The 18,856-nt window shown below is 28.2% G+C and overlaps 2 protein-coding genes and 4 non-coding genes across 6 annotated transcripts; 1 reads left to right on the forward strand and 5 right to left on the reverse strand.

Annotated features, from left to right (window-relative positions):
- Positions 1 to 2,119: 2,119 nt before the first annotated feature.
- LOC114178153 (gibberellin 2-beta-dioxygenase 2-like) lies at positions 2,120 to 6,851 on the forward strand. Its single transcript, XM_028063898.2, has 3 exons — positions 2,120 to 2,834; positions 5,568 to 5,913; positions 6,292 to 6,851. Exons 1-3 carry the CDS (start codon positions 2,449 to 2,451, stop codon positions 6,580 to 6,582), a joined length of 1,023 nt encoding a protein of 340 aa, XP_027919699.1. The 5' UTR covers positions 2,120 to 2,448; the 3' UTR covers positions 6,583 to 6,851.
- A 2,154-nt stretch (positions 6,852 to 9,005) lies between these two features.
- On the reverse strand, positions 9,006 to 10,527 carry LOC114178159 (transcription factor MYB78-like). Its single transcript, XM_028063910.2, has 3 exons — positions 10,160 to 10,527; positions 9,944 to 10,073; positions 9,006 to 9,853 (listed from the first exon to the last, which is right to left on the reverse strand). The coding sequence occupies exons 1-3, from the start codon at positions 10,323 to 10,325 to the stop codon at positions 9,319 to 9,321; spliced, it is 831 nt and encodes a 276-aa protein (XP_027919711.1). The 5' UTR covers positions 10,326 to 10,527; the 3' UTR covers positions 9,006 to 9,318.
- Positions 10,528 to 13,291: 2,764 nt separating this feature from the next.
- Positions 13,292 to 13,392, reverse strand: LOC114165555 (small nucleolar RNA R30/Z108). The gene has a single exon (XR_003599731.1). It is a non-coding gene; the product is annotated as a small nucleolar RNA R30/Z108 (small nucleolar RNA).
- A 122-nt stretch (positions 13,393 to 13,514) lies between these two features.
- On the reverse strand, positions 13,515 to 13,624 carry LOC114165376 (small nucleolar RNA Z107/R87). The gene has a single exon (XR_003599697.1). It is a non-coding gene; the product is annotated as a small nucleolar RNA Z107/R87 (small nucleolar RNA).
- Positions 13,625 to 16,542: 2,918 nt separating this feature from the next.
- Positions 16,543 to 16,643, reverse strand: LOC114165563 (small nucleolar RNA R30/Z108). The gene has a single exon (XR_003599732.1). It is a non-coding gene; the product is annotated as a small nucleolar RNA R30/Z108 (small nucleolar RNA).
- Positions 16,644 to 16,772: 129 nt separating this feature from the next.
- On the reverse strand, positions 16,773 to 16,882 carry LOC114165382 (small nucleolar RNA Z107/R87). The gene has a single exon (XR_003599698.1). It is a non-coding gene; the product is annotated as a small nucleolar RNA Z107/R87 (small nucleolar RNA).
- Between the last annotated feature and the right edge of the window lie 1,974 nt (positions 16,883 to 18,856).

Here is an 18,856-nt window from a genome sequence, read left to right on the forward strand (position 1 = left end):
ACGAAGATCAAAGGGTTGTAAATAATTTAAATTGTCATGCATACCACTTTTGGATAACATGCAAGATAATACTTTGAGGAAGTTTTAAGTAAGAGGATTGATTGATTTGAAAAATATTCAGAAAACTTTAATGACGACGTTGAGATATTAAAGGAAGATTGTCCACACACATTGTACTTAATTTAATCTTGGAAAATTATAATATCTGTGTAGAGTACATAATCCGTGGTTTAATAAATACTAGTTGTATCTTATAAGAAACTGTAATGGAGAGGATCTTCTAACAAGAGTTTTTAAAATTTTACCATTGGTTATTTTTTCAGGGAAGTGAGTTTACTAAGAAAAATAAGAGAAAGTATTACTAAAAAAATTATAAAATTGTAATTGCTTATAATAGAGCAAAACTTCTAAAAAGTTGACCTGGGTTATTTAAAAGATAATAAAGTGAAATAAAAACTGATAGATGTATACAATATTTTCCCTCAACTTGTACGAGGTGGATTTTATTTCTTTTTAGGATCTCCCTAAGATATACTTATTTTAAAAAAATTATCCTAAATAAATATATTTTCACTCTGGTTCTCAAATTATATCTGATTACTGTATTCTGGCATAAATTTTTTAATTTTATATATATATATATATATATATATATATATATATATATATATATATATATATATATATATATATATATATATATATATATATATATATATTTGAAATTAGGAAAAAGAGAAGGAAGAAAACTAGGTATTGTTCATTGATAAAAATTTAACTCAAATATCGAATTTTCAACCTATAAATAGTATAAGTGTCTAGTTTAGAAATTAAAGTAAAAAAGAGTTTATTCAAATATTTTTTAAATGAATATATTTTGAGAAAAATAAACTATCTTTTTATCCTATTTAAGATATGCTAAATAAGTTTATTATCTTTCACGTGCTACTCTTTTATCATTTTCTTTTCATTAGTATATATGAAAAAAAATATTTTATTTCTATATTATTTTATGACACCAAAGACACTTATCCTATATTTTAATTTTTTTTCTTGTTCGCCGTATGTTGCTGGCCTAATTTTTTATAGATTATTTTTTAAAAAAGAATTATCTTAATAAATCTTATCCAATACTCTTTAGTCAACTAAATTTTAATATTTTTTTATCGTCTGGGATGAGAATTTCTTAACGAAAACCATAAAGAGATTTAGATTAATAATTAAAGTAAGGATGAATTTATTTGAAGATTTTTTTAATTGATGATATATTTTGAAAAAAAATCGTTGACCCTCTAAATTAAAAATTAAAGTGAGAATATTTTCATTTAGTTTATTTTGAAGAAAAAGAATGCGTTGGCCGCCATCAACATATGGGTCCTGCATACTACAAAAAGTAAACCTAAAATATGGGTCCTTCATTTTTTTTTTCTTTTTCAGTGAATGTTTAAATCTAAAAAAGGTCCTCAAAATCTGCAAACTTTTTTTTTATGTGTGTTTGATGAGGACGATGGAAGCGAAGGCAATGGTTCGTATTCAATGTTTCCAGTTCACGCCCTCTATTATTTTTTTGTTTCGCTCCCAACCAGTTCAATAACTCATTCTTCAAAAATTATCAACGTCCTTTCCATTTTGGTGGACAGTGACACAAATAAGAGAAAAAACAAATTTAAAAATAATAAATACAACATCTCATAAAAGAAATGTATAAATAAATATAATAATTTTAATATTTAACATAACATTCACAAATTACAAATACCAATACCTTTTTATTTTTCTTTTCTCATCTGTCAAATCACCTATCATGTACATACTTTTCTCTCATTTTTCTCATGTTTCAAGATTTAGACAACAAAGGCTGTCCCAAAGCATCATCCACCGCTACGAATGCAGTGGCAGTGATGAACCAAAAGTGTAGAAAAATATAAAAAAGGAAAATGTTTTATTGTTCCCATAAAAAGTGAAACAGCTTTTATTATTCCGATTCACTTTGAAAATCTTATACACATACGTACAACAAATAAAAGATAAATAAAATCAATAGCTACATATAATCTCAATTATGCGATATTAAGTAATGAAATTCCTTGCATTAATTATAGTATGTATATAAATGTTGACGCAACAAACTTTTTAACAGTTCTGCTTTGCGTCTCGCATTTTGCCGTCGTTCTTCCTTCGCCGATTAGAGATGAAAATGGAGAATCATCCCTAACTGTTTCAACAAGGTTGGTTTATTGACCTAAATGTTCTCCGTACACTAAATTTGATTTTTCAAATTACAATTAGTTTAATTAAACTTCCTTCGATTATCTATATATATACATCTAATAGCAGTTTTGTGTAAGCAAGACCTAGTCTATAGTCTATACCCTCCGCCATAGGTAGCTGTGGTGCATCGATCAAATCAAAACAGATATTTTCTCTTATATACATACCGTGACAGCAATGGTTGTGGCTTCTCCAACATTCAGCAAGATAAGTTCCAATAATACAAAGGCAATGAGAATCCCAACCATTGACCTATCCATGGAAAGGTCACAGTTATCGCAAACTGTGGTGAAAGCCTGCGAGGAATACGGTTTCTTCAGAGTGGTTAACCACAATGTGCCGAAGGAGGTTATTGCCAGATTGGAAGAGGAAGGTGCAGAGTTTTTCTCAAAATCCAGTCACGAGAAGCGTCGGGCTGGGCCCGCGAGCCCATTCGGTTACGGCTTCACCAATATTGGGCCCAATGGAGATATGGGTGACCTGGAGTATCTTCTGCTTCGTGCTAACCCTCTCTCCATCGCTCAGATATCCAAAACCATCGCTAACGACTCCACCAAGTTCAGGTTCCTCCCTCTTCACTATCATTTCATTTGCCTCTTCTACACTTTCTTTCACAAAACGACATTAACTAACCCAAAAAAATATTATATTTTCATGCACACTCTCTGACTTGAAACTTCCACAATACAAACTTAACTTCATCTTTTCTATGTTTTTCTCTTTATGAATCTCTATACAAAAATCCTAATGTTGGCATTTTTGTTTATAAATTAACCAATTTCATCTTTTTTTAATCCAACATAAAATAAAATATTAAAGGCTTAAAACGAGTAAATTAAACTGAATATAGAAAACAAGTTAAAGAATAAAAAGAGCAAAGAGTTCAGTAAAAAGAAAAACAAATGTTTTATCGTTACCCTAATTTTTATTTAATTTTTTGAGATAAAAAATTGTACAGAAGTAATTTATTAATTATGCGTGAAAGAACATAGATTAAGAAAGTGGGTGAACGTTGTAATTTATTAATTTGTACAGTCCTTCTTTCTTAGTTTCTTAATTTTTCAACTATTGCTCTTTGACGTATTACACTATATAGAAAAAGGAGATTTTTTGGGTCTAAATTTATTTTATCTCTAAAATATAAATTTTACAAAGAAAACAAAAAACACTTAACTATTAGTTTAAAGAATTTCTGATTGAAACTAATTACTCACATTTTAAATGTAGATATAATTTTAATAAAATACATAATAACAAATAAAATCACATAAAATAATATATATATATATATATATATATATATATATATATATATATATATATATAATATGTTATAATATAACAAAGTTATATGAAAACATAATAAAAAGATGTCATGGATTTTTCCAACTGTAATATAAGACTCTTTTTTTGGTCATATTTTTTTTAATTTAATAGTATTTTTATCTTTATAATTGTAGTAATAAAATAATAGCTCATTTCTACTTGTTTCCTTTATATGGTTTAAAAGTAGTTAATGTAATTTTATTTGTTAAATTTATCCTCATTTTTTCTATTTTGCTCTTTGATAATAAAAACGATAAAAGAAAAACGATTATATAAATAAATATTGTCATCATTAAATATTGTCATCATTATGTTAATTTAAAGAAAATGATTACAATATTTTTTTTTATGTAGAAATCATAATAATTAAATAGTAAATAAAGAAATTGAACTCTTTTTATAATATAAAGACAAATATTATTAAACATATTCTTTAAATATTACTTAAGTGAAATATAAGCTTTAGCTTTATTTTTTTCTTTTTATGTTGAATAAGTTTTTTTTTTTTTTATGTTGAATAAGGTAAACATCTAAAACTTATGTTAAATCAACTCAACTTAATTTATTTATAAGTAAATTTTAAAAATGTAATTTTGATCGAACCAACGGCAGGTTAAAGGGAATAGTTTTCTTAATTTAAAAATTCTGTAGCTTCATACTTTTTTTTTCTTCGATTTAATTAGGACGAGTCAACCCAATTATCTTATCTTCGATCTTAGATTTGTTTGGATGGATGGGAGGAAGGAAGGAAGGGAAGTGAAAATTGGAGAGATATAATTTATATAAATGAAACGAAAGTAAAAATTAAATATTTAATTTAGTCATTTATTAATATATTTTTAATTTACTTTTTAAGTCTGAATTTTAAATAGTTAAATTAAGTAGGTATGTTTATATATATATATATATATATATATATATATATATATATATATATATATATTATAACAAGTAAAATAATTGAAATTTTTATAAAAATAATATTACAATTTGATTTTTAAAATTTATTTTCTTTAGAAGAATTAAATATATGTTTATATAATTTTAAATCGTAAACTTGTAAATTAGATGTATAAATTTATCATTAAAAACTAGCGTATATCAATCCGGTATACAATGAATAATAGTTACATGCATAACCTTTTATCTGCTCTCTTTTATACTTCAACAAGTCCAAACCAGTGGAAAGTAGGAAGATTTACTTGTTTAAAATTAAGAAATGACTGTATTTAAAGGTTTAAATATCGTATTTTATTGGTTTTAAAGTAATACAAAAGTGATACAGTATATGTGCTGAACACATACCTTATAAAATTATATTAGCATTTTAGTTTCATAAATGGACCATTAAATAATATTTATGAGCACTTGCTAATATAGTGGAAACAATCATCCCCTTTATGTCTACATATTTGTTATATTACTAACTAACAGATAATGCGTTATATTAACGAATATAGACCAATTTAAGATACAAGCAACAATTTGTGCACCATCTATGTAATTAGTGGAACATGTTAGATAGTTAACTCGCAGTAGACAAATAAAAATTGAGAATGAATGTGATTGTGATTGTGATTGAATGGGGCTAACTGTGATATGAGGTTGGGCCCAATGGCCCATCACATGAAAGAAAAGTTAATTGTACGACAACCATGTTACTCTTTCAGAGTTCATGAACCTTCGTTAGAGAGGACAACAACAAATTCAAGTTATTCGTGGTTGCATAAGTTGCATCGGTTTCTCTTCGTACAATCCTGCGAGCGTGACTATGTTGTCCTTTGGTTTCCCCAGAATAGACCAAATCTTATATCACTAACTAACAAGTTAGTAACTGACAAACCCAAACAAAGACATTTTTTTTTTCTGAGCAATATATTAAAACATAGACGTTGGGTGGGTTTCCAAATTAGACGTTGTTGTTATAATGTGTTATTGGTAACCATGTTACTGTGTTTTGTTTTTGGTAGTACGGTGGTGAAGGAATACGTGGAAGTGGTAAAAGAAGTAACGTGCGAGATTCTAGATCTGGTGGTTGAGGGATTAGGGGTCGGAGACAAGTTTGGTCTTAGCCGTCTCATCAGAGATTATGATAGTGATTCTGTTCTAAGGATGAATCACTACCCTCCAATGAAGGTGAAGCGGAAGGGTAAGAAGAATAGCATTGGTTTTGGGGCGCATTCTGACCCTCAGATGTTGACCATCATGCGCTCCAACGATGTGGGTGGCCTTCAAATTTACACCCGTGACGGACTATGGCTTCCTGTCCCTCCTGATCCCACTAATTTCTTTGTCATGGTTGGCGATGTCTTGCAGGTTCTTTCCTTTCTCACTTTTACTATTCATATCCATTTTGAGGATAGAAAGATATAAATATCATTAATTAATTTTATAAATTATTTTAAATATTAATACGGTGTTATTAATTTTATTATGAAAAATATTTTATAAAATATCGCTTTTTAAAAGTTAGAACTTAATCGACATTTTTTAAAATATTTTAAAAATAAATATCAAATTGACATATTAAAATAATAATAAATATAATAAATATCGGTGGATATTATCTGATTAATTAAACTATAATTATAAAATAAATTACAATTCTGACGTAAATTACAACAACTAAGAATCATACACATAGATGGTCATGCATTGATGTGCTTAACATAGAGTGATAAATTTTGTGTAAAGGTTATGACAAATGGAAAGTTCATGAGCGTGAGGCACAGGGCATTGACGAACACATTGGAGGCAAGGATGTCAATGATGTACTTTGCAGCGCCGCCACTTGATTGGTGGATTGCTCCTCTACCGGAGATGGTGTCGCCACCAGAAAATGAAAGTGTGTATAAGGGCTTCACATGGGCCCAGTACAAGGAAGCAACATATTCTTTACGCCTTGGGGATTCACGACTTGATCTCTTCAAGGCCCACTTAGATACCCATCTTCTCTCTTCCTCTCAATCTCAGTTTCAATGTTGATATCATGACTCATGACTTGACTTGGGATTAGTAAAGACTGGGTAGCTTTTTTTTCTCCTTTTTTTTTTGGTTTGGAGTATTTTTATATTCTTTTAGAAGTTCAAGTTAAGGATTTCTTTGTTTACAATTGAAAGTGTCAATTGAAGTGGTAGAACTATGAGAAATTTGACACCACTGAAGTCCATTTATAATTCACGGTATTTGTGATATGATGGTAATCATCACACATCTAAATTTTCAATGTAAAATGTGATACTATTATTACAAACAACGACTCTATTAGTGATTAAAGGTCTTTATATTAGAAACATAAGCAGATGTTTTGAACACGACAAAAGGAACCTAGCTTATTAATTCCTCCTTAAGAAATGGTAAATGTTTTCCTTTTTCTAGGTCATATTAGTTCTTTCCTTTTTCATTACTTTTTTTTCTCATTATTATTTAATTCTATTTATTCGTATTATAATTTATTATTTTAGTATTTTTTTTTATATTACGTATTTATTCTGTTCAATTATAAAACAAATTTTTATACTTACATTAAAATGTGTATTTTCATTCATTTAATAATTTTTATTTTAATGTTCATAATAAATCTTGACGATTTATTAATAAAAATAAGTTAAATTCAAGTAAGTCGAAATTGGACATATTTTTTTTACAACTCTTTAATCTTTAATATTTAAATTACATTCTTCTTATGATGTTGAACAATAGAACATACTTTAAAGTAGGTTGTAATTTTGTCTATTACTATACTGTTTTTAAGAATTTTTTACTTGCCATTAAAATGTGAAAATGAAAACGAGAGTATAAGTGTCATGCGAGTGATGACTACCAGAGTAAGAAAGAAATGACAATTACTAGAATGAGGATAGATGACAATGCAAACAGGGTGGTGTAACGCGAGAGTGTTGGGGAGAAAGAAAAAAAATTAAACTTATCATGCTGGTTATCGGAAGAATCAACATAATATTTTTATTTTAAATTTACAATAATATAATATCTCACTTTTTTATATATGTTCAATATGTAACATAAAAAATCCTGTACTTTATTACAAAAATTCATCACTCTTATTTTGTACATCGGTTACAGGTATAATTCACATAGCTCCGTCATATTTACAACACTACTAGTGTTTCATTTATTGTGATGTGTAGATTATAACTGATATAGTAAGATTTTCAACACTATTTCACCTTTATAAAAATATATATAAGATATTATCCGTCGTAAATTTTATCTACGAATATCTATAAATATGAATATTTTTGTCATTCCTAATTATGTTTTTAAGTCAATATATAAGATATCATCACAGAGTGTAACGTAAATTTGTGCCTGATGGTAAGATATGCAATAAAAAGCTAATAAGTTAAAAGAAAAAAAATATTGATAAGAACTGAAGTTGTTAATGTAGATTTTGGCTGAGTTGTGCTGTGACCACGAATGGGACAGAAGAATATAAGAAAAGCGAAGAAAGTTGAAAGGGCAGTTAAGTGTGAACAACTCAAAAAAAGGAAGAATTAACAATTTTGTTTCAAAGGTTGCGGCCGTGAGTGCCTCAACTCTAATAACCACAAACTCATCCAATTTCTTAACTTAATTCATTTAATGTCAAACAAACCTATGTCACCTTCTCTTTCACTTCTTCTAGATAACACATTATAGAAAAATCGTAACTTCCAATTTACTCCTACTTTCCAAATTATTTTTCCATTTCTTTCCCTAATAACCCAACCCAACTTTTTAAGCTCAAAATTATAACAACTCATATTTTGTGAACTTTTAAAAATCCTTCACCTCTTTGTTGCGGGTTTTTGACTAACCGCATTGTAATCCTCGCATCGATGGGGATAATTATTTAAATCACTTTGCTTATCTATGTTTTTTCCTTCTAATTTTGTGATTTTACTTGTGTAGGCTTAATCTTTTTGAATGATATTGACTGTGAAGAATTTAAACAAAAAGTCAGAAGATTTACATTAAGTAAGGATGAATGGGACCAAAAATATATATATAAAAAAACCATAAACTTAATGTCATAAGAATTTGGATTAGAAGCAATGTTAAGTTTTTGATACATGAGTTGACTTATATATTAAAGGGTTAAATATGTTTTTTGTCCTTTAATTTTTAGTGAATTTTAGAATTACTCTATTTTAAACTTTAAATTAATTTAGTCATTCATCTTTCGAAATACATGGATTTAGTCATCTTAATCCAACTTTGTTAGGTTTATTAGATATTTTGTACGCATTTCAGGATTGAATTTGAGTTGTTTATTTTGTTTGACATATTTTTATTTTAATGTTAAGCCAAATGTTATTATGAAAGACACTTGAAATGTCAAATAAATTGAACAAGATTGGATTAAAACAACTAAATCCATATATTTCAAAAAACAAAAGACTAAAAAATAAACTAATTCCAAAATTCACTAAAAAGTTAAGATACCAAAAACATATTTAACCATATATTAAACATACATTCAAATCTCTCATGGTACACACTCTCACTATTGTTCCAACTTTTTGAAATTTTAAAATAAATAATAACAACTTAAGGAGTCAATGTGTTATTATCTATTTTAAAACTTATTCTAATTGTTATTATTTATTTTCAATTAGAATAAAATTAGAATAACTTAACTTGAAAAAACATGTTTCACGATTGTTACAGTTGATGAATTACGAGGAGCTTCGCAAGTTCTTTAATGGAAGTGTTAATGCGTCAGAAATCATCAGCGAGCTGTTGCTGCAAGAAGCAAATATTCTCCTCCGTCCACAAATCAACGCCACCGAAACCATTTCCTGTTATCTCCGAGTACCCATAATTTCTCTCTTCCCATACCCTGCTATAACCTTCTTCTGCACCATAAGAACACCAACTTCCACCACCCACTAAACTATAAGACGCGCCGGAGTCAGAGAGAGAGGGGGCGTGGACTTCAACCGCCGATGAAGCCTCTGACACCAAACCCGCGTTACTGGCAGTGGCGGTGGCGGTGGCTCCACCACAAGGGTCGCTGTGGGCTTTAACGTTGGAGATTAAAGCGGTTTGGGCTTGGCCTGATGATGATGATGAGGCCTGTGCCTGAATCCGCTCCAGCATACGTGGCATCCACTCAAAACGCAACGTGTCTCTGAATTGTTTGCTGTTCACGTCACATTTCAGTTGCTTAGCCTGCTTTACCACTCTCGTTCTCCAGTAGTTCTTAATCTCGTTGTCTGTTCTTCCCGGTAAATGTTCCGCTATTTTCGACCACCTAAACAAATACCACAACACCACTTTAACGTGTTCTGTGTCATGTTCAAGAATAAACACAAATGGTGATAATGATGATGATGTATAGTACCTATTGCCCCATCGGGAATGGAGGTCAAGAATCATGAGCTGTTCTTGGAGCGTTATGTTCCCGCGTCGAACGTTGGGACGCAAGTAGTTCAACCATCTTAGTCTGCAGCTTTTGCCCGTTCGTTTGAGACCTGAAGTTGAGAGAGACAAAGATTATAAGACGTGTTTTTGATTTGATTAATGATTCATATGTAAAAAGACATGAATGTTTGCATGCCTGTGTAGCGAGCGACAGAGTTCCAGTGACCTTCACCGTGAACTGTGATGTAATCGAAGAGAACTGAATCTTCTTCCTCTGTCCATGGACCTTTCGTTATTGACATCTCCTCTTCACTGCTTCCATATGTTCCCGATGACCCGTTTTCTGATAAACTCCTCTCCATCTCGGAAATCAGAAATAACGTAACTGTTCTGTGATCTTTCTTCTGTGTTATACTTTTATGCGTGAGAGAAGGAGATAGAAAGAGTTGAAAATATGGTTAAGTAAGAATGGCAGTGAAATTAGGGGATTATATAAAGAGTTTTGAGACCAAAGTTATGTGTCGTTTAATTTAGGAGGATCTGCACTTTTGGATTGAAGTAATTTTCTATACCAAAACCCTTTTAGTGGGCTGCTAAATAGTACTGCAACTATGAATTATTAAATGATAAATAGATATGAAAGTAGTTGTTATTCCTTAGCTTTTTGTGTTTTATAAAGTTTGACCTGGGATTTAGCGTTGACTATTTGACTTCTGGACACGTTTATAGGAGAAGTGGACCTTAAAATATACTGTTTTTTGAAGAAAGCGAGTCAAATACAGAGTTAGTTTTGGTCAGCATTCTGAGTCTGAGATGGAGAAAAATGGAGGGGTCTTGTATCTAGCCAACTTTTTCTTGCGTCAACAAATTTTGTGTACCTGTTTCAGTAAATTCGAGTTGACACGTTCTACGCGATTTTGCCAAACCTTGCTTATGTCAAAATTTCATTTGTGGACCAAAATATTAGGCTTTATTGACGCCGACTTATATTAATTAATATAGGAGTGAAAATGTTTTTTTACAAAAAGGGTGCGAATTTAGAGTCATGATTTATAACTCGAATTTTAGCTTATAATTAATAACTGTGTTAACAAAGTAAAATGTTTGGTGTTAGTAACAAATGTATCAGTATTTGACTTAAACAACGTCATTGTATAAAGGTACGTCTTATTAAAAAAAGAATTTTTCGGCTTACAATTGAAGTAATGCATTCCTTCATAAATTTGAAAAGAATTCCATTAAATAGTTCCAATTTATATTATTATGGTTTTCCACTTGAATTTGAAAATACATAGTCATCTAGAAAAAAAAAAATGAATTTCCAATAGTATACACTGATTTCTAGAGAGTAAACACAAAATTATAAAAAAAAAAATTGTTGATATGAAGTTTGTGAAACTTAAACTCTGATGATTAACATATATCATCTTGTGATATTTTGTTTTCGATAATAATATAAACCATCGTATGTAATTATAACATCCATGTATCTGAAGAGAAGACTTATTTATGTTCGTATTATGTGGTGGGAAAAGAATGTCTATGAATTTATCGTTACCAATATCTGCCATCAAACACGTTCATTAAGATTCATACGAAGGGTTGACTCCAAAACTTATAAACTATAATACTATATATATATATATATATATATATATATATATATATATATATATATATTCATATACATAGAAGATATAATTACATATGGTGTATATTATTATTAACAAAATAACAACGTAATAAAGTCTTTTCTTCAGAAGTAACAATTCAATTGCGTAAGTCAATCACATAAATGAATTATCCTAACCGTTAGTGTTCTGTTTCATGGACATTCGAAATAATATAAGTGGGCCCAAGTTATTGGGCCTGATTTAGTTAATAATAGATTTGGTTCATTATTCTATAATCAGTTATAATCTTGTAATATTGAGTTACAAAGTCAGTTTTAAATGGTTTCAATTTATTAGGTTTAATTAATTGTATAGTACCCAGTTTGGGGCTAGTGTGTCAAATAGGTACCCGGTTTTAAAAAAATGTCAATTATAACAGTCAACGTCACTGTCAGATGTCATTGTGTTGATTTTCGATTCAGGCCCCATTTATGTTTTTTCGTCAAAAATTGAAAAAAAGGATGTGATTTTTTAGTTAAGCTAATATTTCTTCTTTGGAATATCTGCATTCCAAGTCCTCTTTTCTTTTCTTCTTTTTTCATTTTTTCTATTTTTTTAATAACTACTTTTCTTTTAGTATTGAGATCCTTTATAGTTTCAATGAAAAATTTGTGATGTTTTTTCGTTTCAATTTAGTACTTAAATAGGTGTAATTAATTCAATTTTGACCTAATAATTTTTAATAATTAAAATATCTTTTTATAAAAATAAAGTAATTAAGTATAAAAGTTTTACAAAAAAAATATTTGATATTTATATTAAAATTTAGTAGTAAAAGTCATTTTTAATAAAAAAAATTAATATAACAATCATACCAATAAAAATTTTGATTTAAAATTAGTAAGAGACAATATGGTTCTATTTTAAAAATAAAAATTAATAAAACATGAGTACTTAATAAAAATGTCACGTGTCATTTTTAATTTTTTTTAAAAAAGTTAAAAATAAATAAAAAAATAAAATAAAAATTTAAAAATTTTTTAAAAAAAAAAAAAAAAAAAACACAGATTGAAAATCTGGGTCCCCAATCTTGGGTACTAATTAAACCTTAATTGTAAGGTGTCAAAATCTTGTAATACTGAAGTGACACAACCATCTCATCAGGATTAACAGAATTTCTTTTAATATTATGAAATCTTAATCACAATAAAACAATTACCAACACATCTCACTTGGTGTTTTTTTTAATTCACAAATTTCAATCTACTTTTTTAAATATCCAAATCATTAAATGAAAATTATTATATTTAATATATTATCTTCAAATTTTACATATATTAATAAAACTTTTAATTTAATTTTAATAAAAGTAATTAACCTTTTATCTACAGCACCACATTACTAACTTAAAAAAATAATGACGTATTTAGCTCCTCAGTTTGAAATTGATATACATAGCAATTTTAACTAATACAAAATAAATATCAAATAATCAGTGAAACTGAAAAAGAAAAATCAAAAGTTCAGAATTCAAAAGGTTTTGGAACCGAAAAAAAATAAATGGAGGTCTCAGACGATGAAAGAACATCACAACCTAATTATAAACCAGATAATCAGCCAATGTAGGCAAAAACAAAGCATCACTGACCTCAATTGTGATTCAAAATAAAATGAACATAAAACAAAAAATAGGTTAGATTTAGAGGGGAAGGATATCACTCAGTGGTGGCCAAGATATTATGGTTCGATTCTGCCAGCAACTTTCCTCAATTTCAAATCTCAGAAGAGGGAGCTTTGAATCCTCATCGCGATAACAGTTTCCCCCAACAGTAAAAATGGTTCACAAAAATATTTATAATCACCGACCGAAAACAAACAAGTGTACATTTCAACAAAGTCAAGAATATAAATAACTATGATAATAATCAAAAACCAAAAGATCACTCAGTTCAGCGGGGTAATCGACACGCAACGCTATCTCTCGAAAGAGAGAAAGCTCTGCATTCCGGTCTGTTGAGCTTGAATTTTATGGAGTCATCACCGTGATCTTATACGATTTGTATAAAGATTCATCGCAAAATAAAACGTAAATCAAGTATTGAATAATGAAAACAAACAAAAGATGTCATGTACAATTAGATTAGACGAACTATTACTCCGATAGGGTGCGCCGTATTCTCCGATGCAGAAATGTGTGTAGCTCTGGAGGATTGTTTGCACATTCTGAATTTATAGGAAACATATTAGGGTTTCTGAGAAAACGAGAACAACGGACCATACGCAGTCGTTTCTAAGCGATAATACCTCGTTTTAGAGATGAGTGGGCCGGGCTCTATCATTCGCTTGTTTTAGTGGGCCGGGCTCTATCACTCGCTTGTTTTTCTTTAGTAACCAAAACGAAGAATCCAATTCCCTTAGAATTAATAAGTTTTCTTATGACACCCCCCATGCAATTCTGACTTAGCCTCATATAATGTGAAAATTACATTCCAGAAAACCTATTATAAAATATACGCGCAAACGCATAGAAAGAGTAGTAACAAAATTGTTGGAAGTAAGAGAAAAAGGTCCTAAAATGAAATGTTTTCTCTGTTTTTTTAAACTTGATAACACTTTTTAAGATGAAAACTATATAAGATCACTTAAATACGTTCAATAGACATGACAAATATAAATACGAACGTATCATTATTTTACAAATAATAGAAATAAAAAAGATATGAAATGTATATCAGATTATTATATTTTAAAAACTATTTTAATAATAATTTTTGCAGCGATCATATATAGATTAGAAAATGCTTAATCTCATTTATATTTAATAGAGTTTTAAAGGGATAAAAAAAAATTAAAATCAAACATTTAAAAAGTAAATAATAAAAACTAAGGATCAAAAAATTGATATTAAGTTAGACAAGGTTCAGGAGAAAACTCAATAATCTTATTCTGTAATCATGTCGTAACCATGTAATAATAAGGTATAAAGTTAGAATATGTAATATTCAAACACACAAAACTAATTAACCAAGATTAAAATAATTTCTATTAATATATGACTTTTTAGATTATACAAAAAAAAGTTACGAACGCTTCTCATTTTTTTTTAATTTACAAACTTCATCCTTATTTTATAAATATCTAAATCTTTTTAATAAAAATAAAATAACAACATTTCATATATATATATATATATATATATATATATATATATATATATATATATATATATATATATATATATATTATCACAACTTATATTTTCTAAACAAAAATCTAATACAAAATTTTATTCCAAACAACTTCAATGTCTAAGTCACTTGAGAGAAATCCATTCAAACTTTGAAGATCATGATATTGAGTTGGTGATGGGATGGAACCAAATATATCATTGAAGTTGGTGATGAAAATGTAATGAATGAGTGTCAATGTAAATACACTTTTACATCCAACCATACATGTATCTTTTATATGTCATTATATCTTTGTGTAAGTAGTGATTATATAATCTAATTTAATCACAAATTATGTATCTGAAAAGTGTTAACTTTTTTATTATGAAAGATTTATAGTCTGTCGTAATCTTTTAAAGATAGAACGATCACTTGTTAAAAAATTTAAATGTAAATCATTTTTGTAATTTTAAGTGTTTAATTGATGTTGAAATAAATGATTATAATCATTAATTTTTTCATTTTTCATTGGTTATAAAAGATTCATAATCTCTTGTAGTCTTTGAAATATGTAATCTTGCTAAAAGATTAGAACATGAATCAATTTTATAATTTGAAGTGTTTAATTGATGTTGAAACAATGGACTCTGGTCATTAAATTTTTCATGGTGAAAATAATGATTTTTGGATAAAATTATGGTTGTGTTATTTTTTTTTTCAACTCTCATAAAGAGGCAATACATTTTTTATTCAAAACAACTCTAAATTATGATGATATAGTACTGTGACTTTTAAGTAATTGACCTGTGTATATTAAAATACATTTAATATTGATCTTAGTAAGTACCAACCAATGGAGTAAAAGAGATAAATACTTAGCTTAGATGACAAAATTACTAGCCATTGTAAAAGTCATTTCCATTTATAGGAGATGAAACTTATGTTTTTATACAAATTTCTACTACTTAAATCATGCTATGTAATGTATTTTATTTTTTTTTTGATTGATTAGTTTCATATTATTTGGACAAATTTTATACATGTTTCCACTAATTGTAAAATACTACAATCCATAAATTTTGTTACTTTTGTAGATCAAAAGTAGGTAAGATTGTTTGAACAAGTTATTTTTGGTTTTCTTTTTAATAGTCAAATAAAATATTTGACATTTGAATCATAATTTTGGTTAACTTTAATTGTCCTTATGTTATATTTGTCAGTTTGTCGGTCAATTATATTACATTAATACGGTGCTTCTATTTTATATATTATATAATAGTGATTTATTAATTAATTATTTTATTGTTAATAAATAAAGTAATCAATAATTAATATTATAGAATAAATCAATATTAATATAAAATTACATTATTGTTGGTCCAAGATTTTTAATATTAATTAATATTGAAAATTTAAAGTTAAAAATATTTTTAAATTTAATATTTCTAAATTGAACTATTAAGTGTTAATTAAATATTTTAAATTGATTAATAACTTTTAAACTTTAATTTAAAAATTTCATATAATAAAATAAATATTATTAAAATCAATTTTAATTTAGAGAATGTATATATTGAAAATTCAATTACTTCATATAAATATGAAATTAAAAATTCAAAGTATTTGATATTTTTATTCAAAGAAACTATTTTAAAAATATATAAAAATATAAAAGAAAACACATTAGAAATGCTCCATCCAAAAAGGATTATAAACGAAAAAATTAAATCAATATAAAACAGATATTAGTTGGAATATAATTCATACAGGCAAAATAAGAGTAGAGGGGAAAGAAATCACTCAGTGATGGCTAAGATTTATGGTTCGATTCTGCCAGCAATTTTCCTCAATTTCAAAACTCAGAAGAGGGAGCTTTGGAATCCTCATCGCGATAACACTTTCCCCCCACAATAAAAATGGTTCACACAAATATTTATAATCACCAAACGAAAACAAACAAGTGTAAACTTCAACAAAGCCAAGAATATAAAAAACAACGATAATAATCAAAAACAAAAATAGAACAGATCACTCAGTTCAGCGGGGTAGTCGACACGCAACGCTATCTCTCGAAAGAGAGAAAGCTCTGCATTCCGGTCTGTTGAGCTTGAATTTTATGGAGTCATCACCGTGATCTTATACGATTTGTATAAAGATTCATCGCAAAATAAAACGTAAATCGAGTATTGAATAATGAAAACAAACAAAAGATGTCATGTAAAATTAGATCAGACGAACTATTACTCCGATAGGGTGTCGCCGAGTTCTCCGAGGCAGAAATGTGTGAAGCTCAAGAGAATCGTTTGCACATTCTGGATTTATAGGAAACATATTAGGGTTTCTGAAAAAACGAGAAAAACGAACCATACGCCGTCGTTTCTAAGAAATAAAACCTCGTTTTAGAGATGAGTGGGCCGGGCTCAATCATTCGCTTGTTTTTCTTTAGACCAAAAAGAAGAGTCCAACTCCTCAGGATCAATACATTTTCTTATGACACCCCATGCATTTCTGACTTAGCTTCATAGAATGTGAAAATTACATTCCAGAAAACCTATTATAAAATAGACGCGCAAACGCATAGAAAGTGTACTAATAAAATTGTTGGAAGTAAGAGAAAAAGGTCCTAAAATGAAATGTTTTCTTGGTTTTTTTAAACTTAATAACACTTTTTAAGATGAAACTATATAATATCACTTAAATACGTTGAATAGACATGAGAGACGTAAATATGAACGCAACATTATTTTACAAATAATAGAAATGAAAAAGATATGAAATGTATATCAGAAACTTATATTTCAAAAACTATTTTAATAATAATTTTTGCAGCGATTGTATACAGATGAGAAGTTGCTTAATCTGTTTTATATTTAATAGGGTTTTTAAAGAGATAAAAAATAATTTAAAATCAATCATTTCAAAGTAAAAATAATGAGAAAAAAATTGATATTGTGCTAAAGAAGGTTCAGGAGAAAAGTCAATAAACTAGAATGCTTTTAAACTAAACTATAAGTAAGCTTAATTAAAAATATATAAAATAAAAAAACGTTTTATTAAACTAAACAATTCCTTATGTTTTAAAACTTTTATTCCCATAGTAATAAACTTAAAAATGTAAGAGTTTATGAATTAACATCCGAATGTACACTCCATGTGTTGAAAAAATACTCAAAATTTAATTTCAAATGCAATAGCACTAAAAAGTGAGCTATGGAGGCCATGGAGCCATCGTGTGAGAAGTGCTAAATATCATTCTCAGCACAAAAACAATGTTTAAAAGCGACAAAAGAAGAGGTCAACTTTCCTAATGAAACATATTAACATATTAAAGGAATCACACATGCAACACAATTCTTGCTTCATTTACCAAAACTCTTCTTTTCCACGTTAAAAAGCATATAGGTTTAACAAACGTATAAGCAACTGTGAGTTGTGGTCGACCCCATCCACACCTTTCACAGTTTGTGGTAGTGTTTGGGGTTTAATCTTTAAACCTGTCACACAATAAAACATTTGAGGATAATGTTCTCTACAAACAAAAACATGGTTTTTTAGTATATATACGTTGAAAGTCCCACATTGACTAGAGATAAAACTATTTCATAATATATAAGTGAGGTGCAAACCTCACTTTAAAAGTTGATTTTGTGGGGTTGAGTTAGGTTTAAAGTTCACTTCTAACAATACAATACTTGAGTATTATATTTTGTTTAAGATTATAACCTTATAGTTTCGATTAAACTTAATAAAGCAAGCATGTTAGTCTAAAATTAGTCGACTCAATCATCCATCCAACTAAGCAAAGTGTAATGTCTTTTATGGCTTTGAAAAACATTCATAAAATGTCTTATTCATAGGAAATCTATGCCTATAACATTATTCAACAATATGGTTCTGTGGAATGTTCTTCCAAATGTTTAATATGATAGAAAAATGAGATTTTGGAGCTGAATATAATGGTCAACCTGCGAATGAATGAGCACCAAAGTTCATTGAGAACAAATGCCATTATCTAAACAAAAGTTAGTCGAAATATTCTCTTGGTCAAAAAAATTTCTGTGAATCTTATATATTTATTCATCCTACTTGATTTATTCTACGAAAATTTGA

This window comes from Vigna unguiculata, chromosome 1 (assembly GCF_037176805.1).
Source record: "Vigna unguiculata cultivar grain cowpea cultivar isolate G323 ecotype 2 chromosome 1, ASM3717680v1, whole genome shotgun sequence".
NCBI lineage: Eukaryota > Viridiplantae > Streptophyta > Magnoliopsida > Fabales > Fabaceae > Vigna > Vigna unguiculata.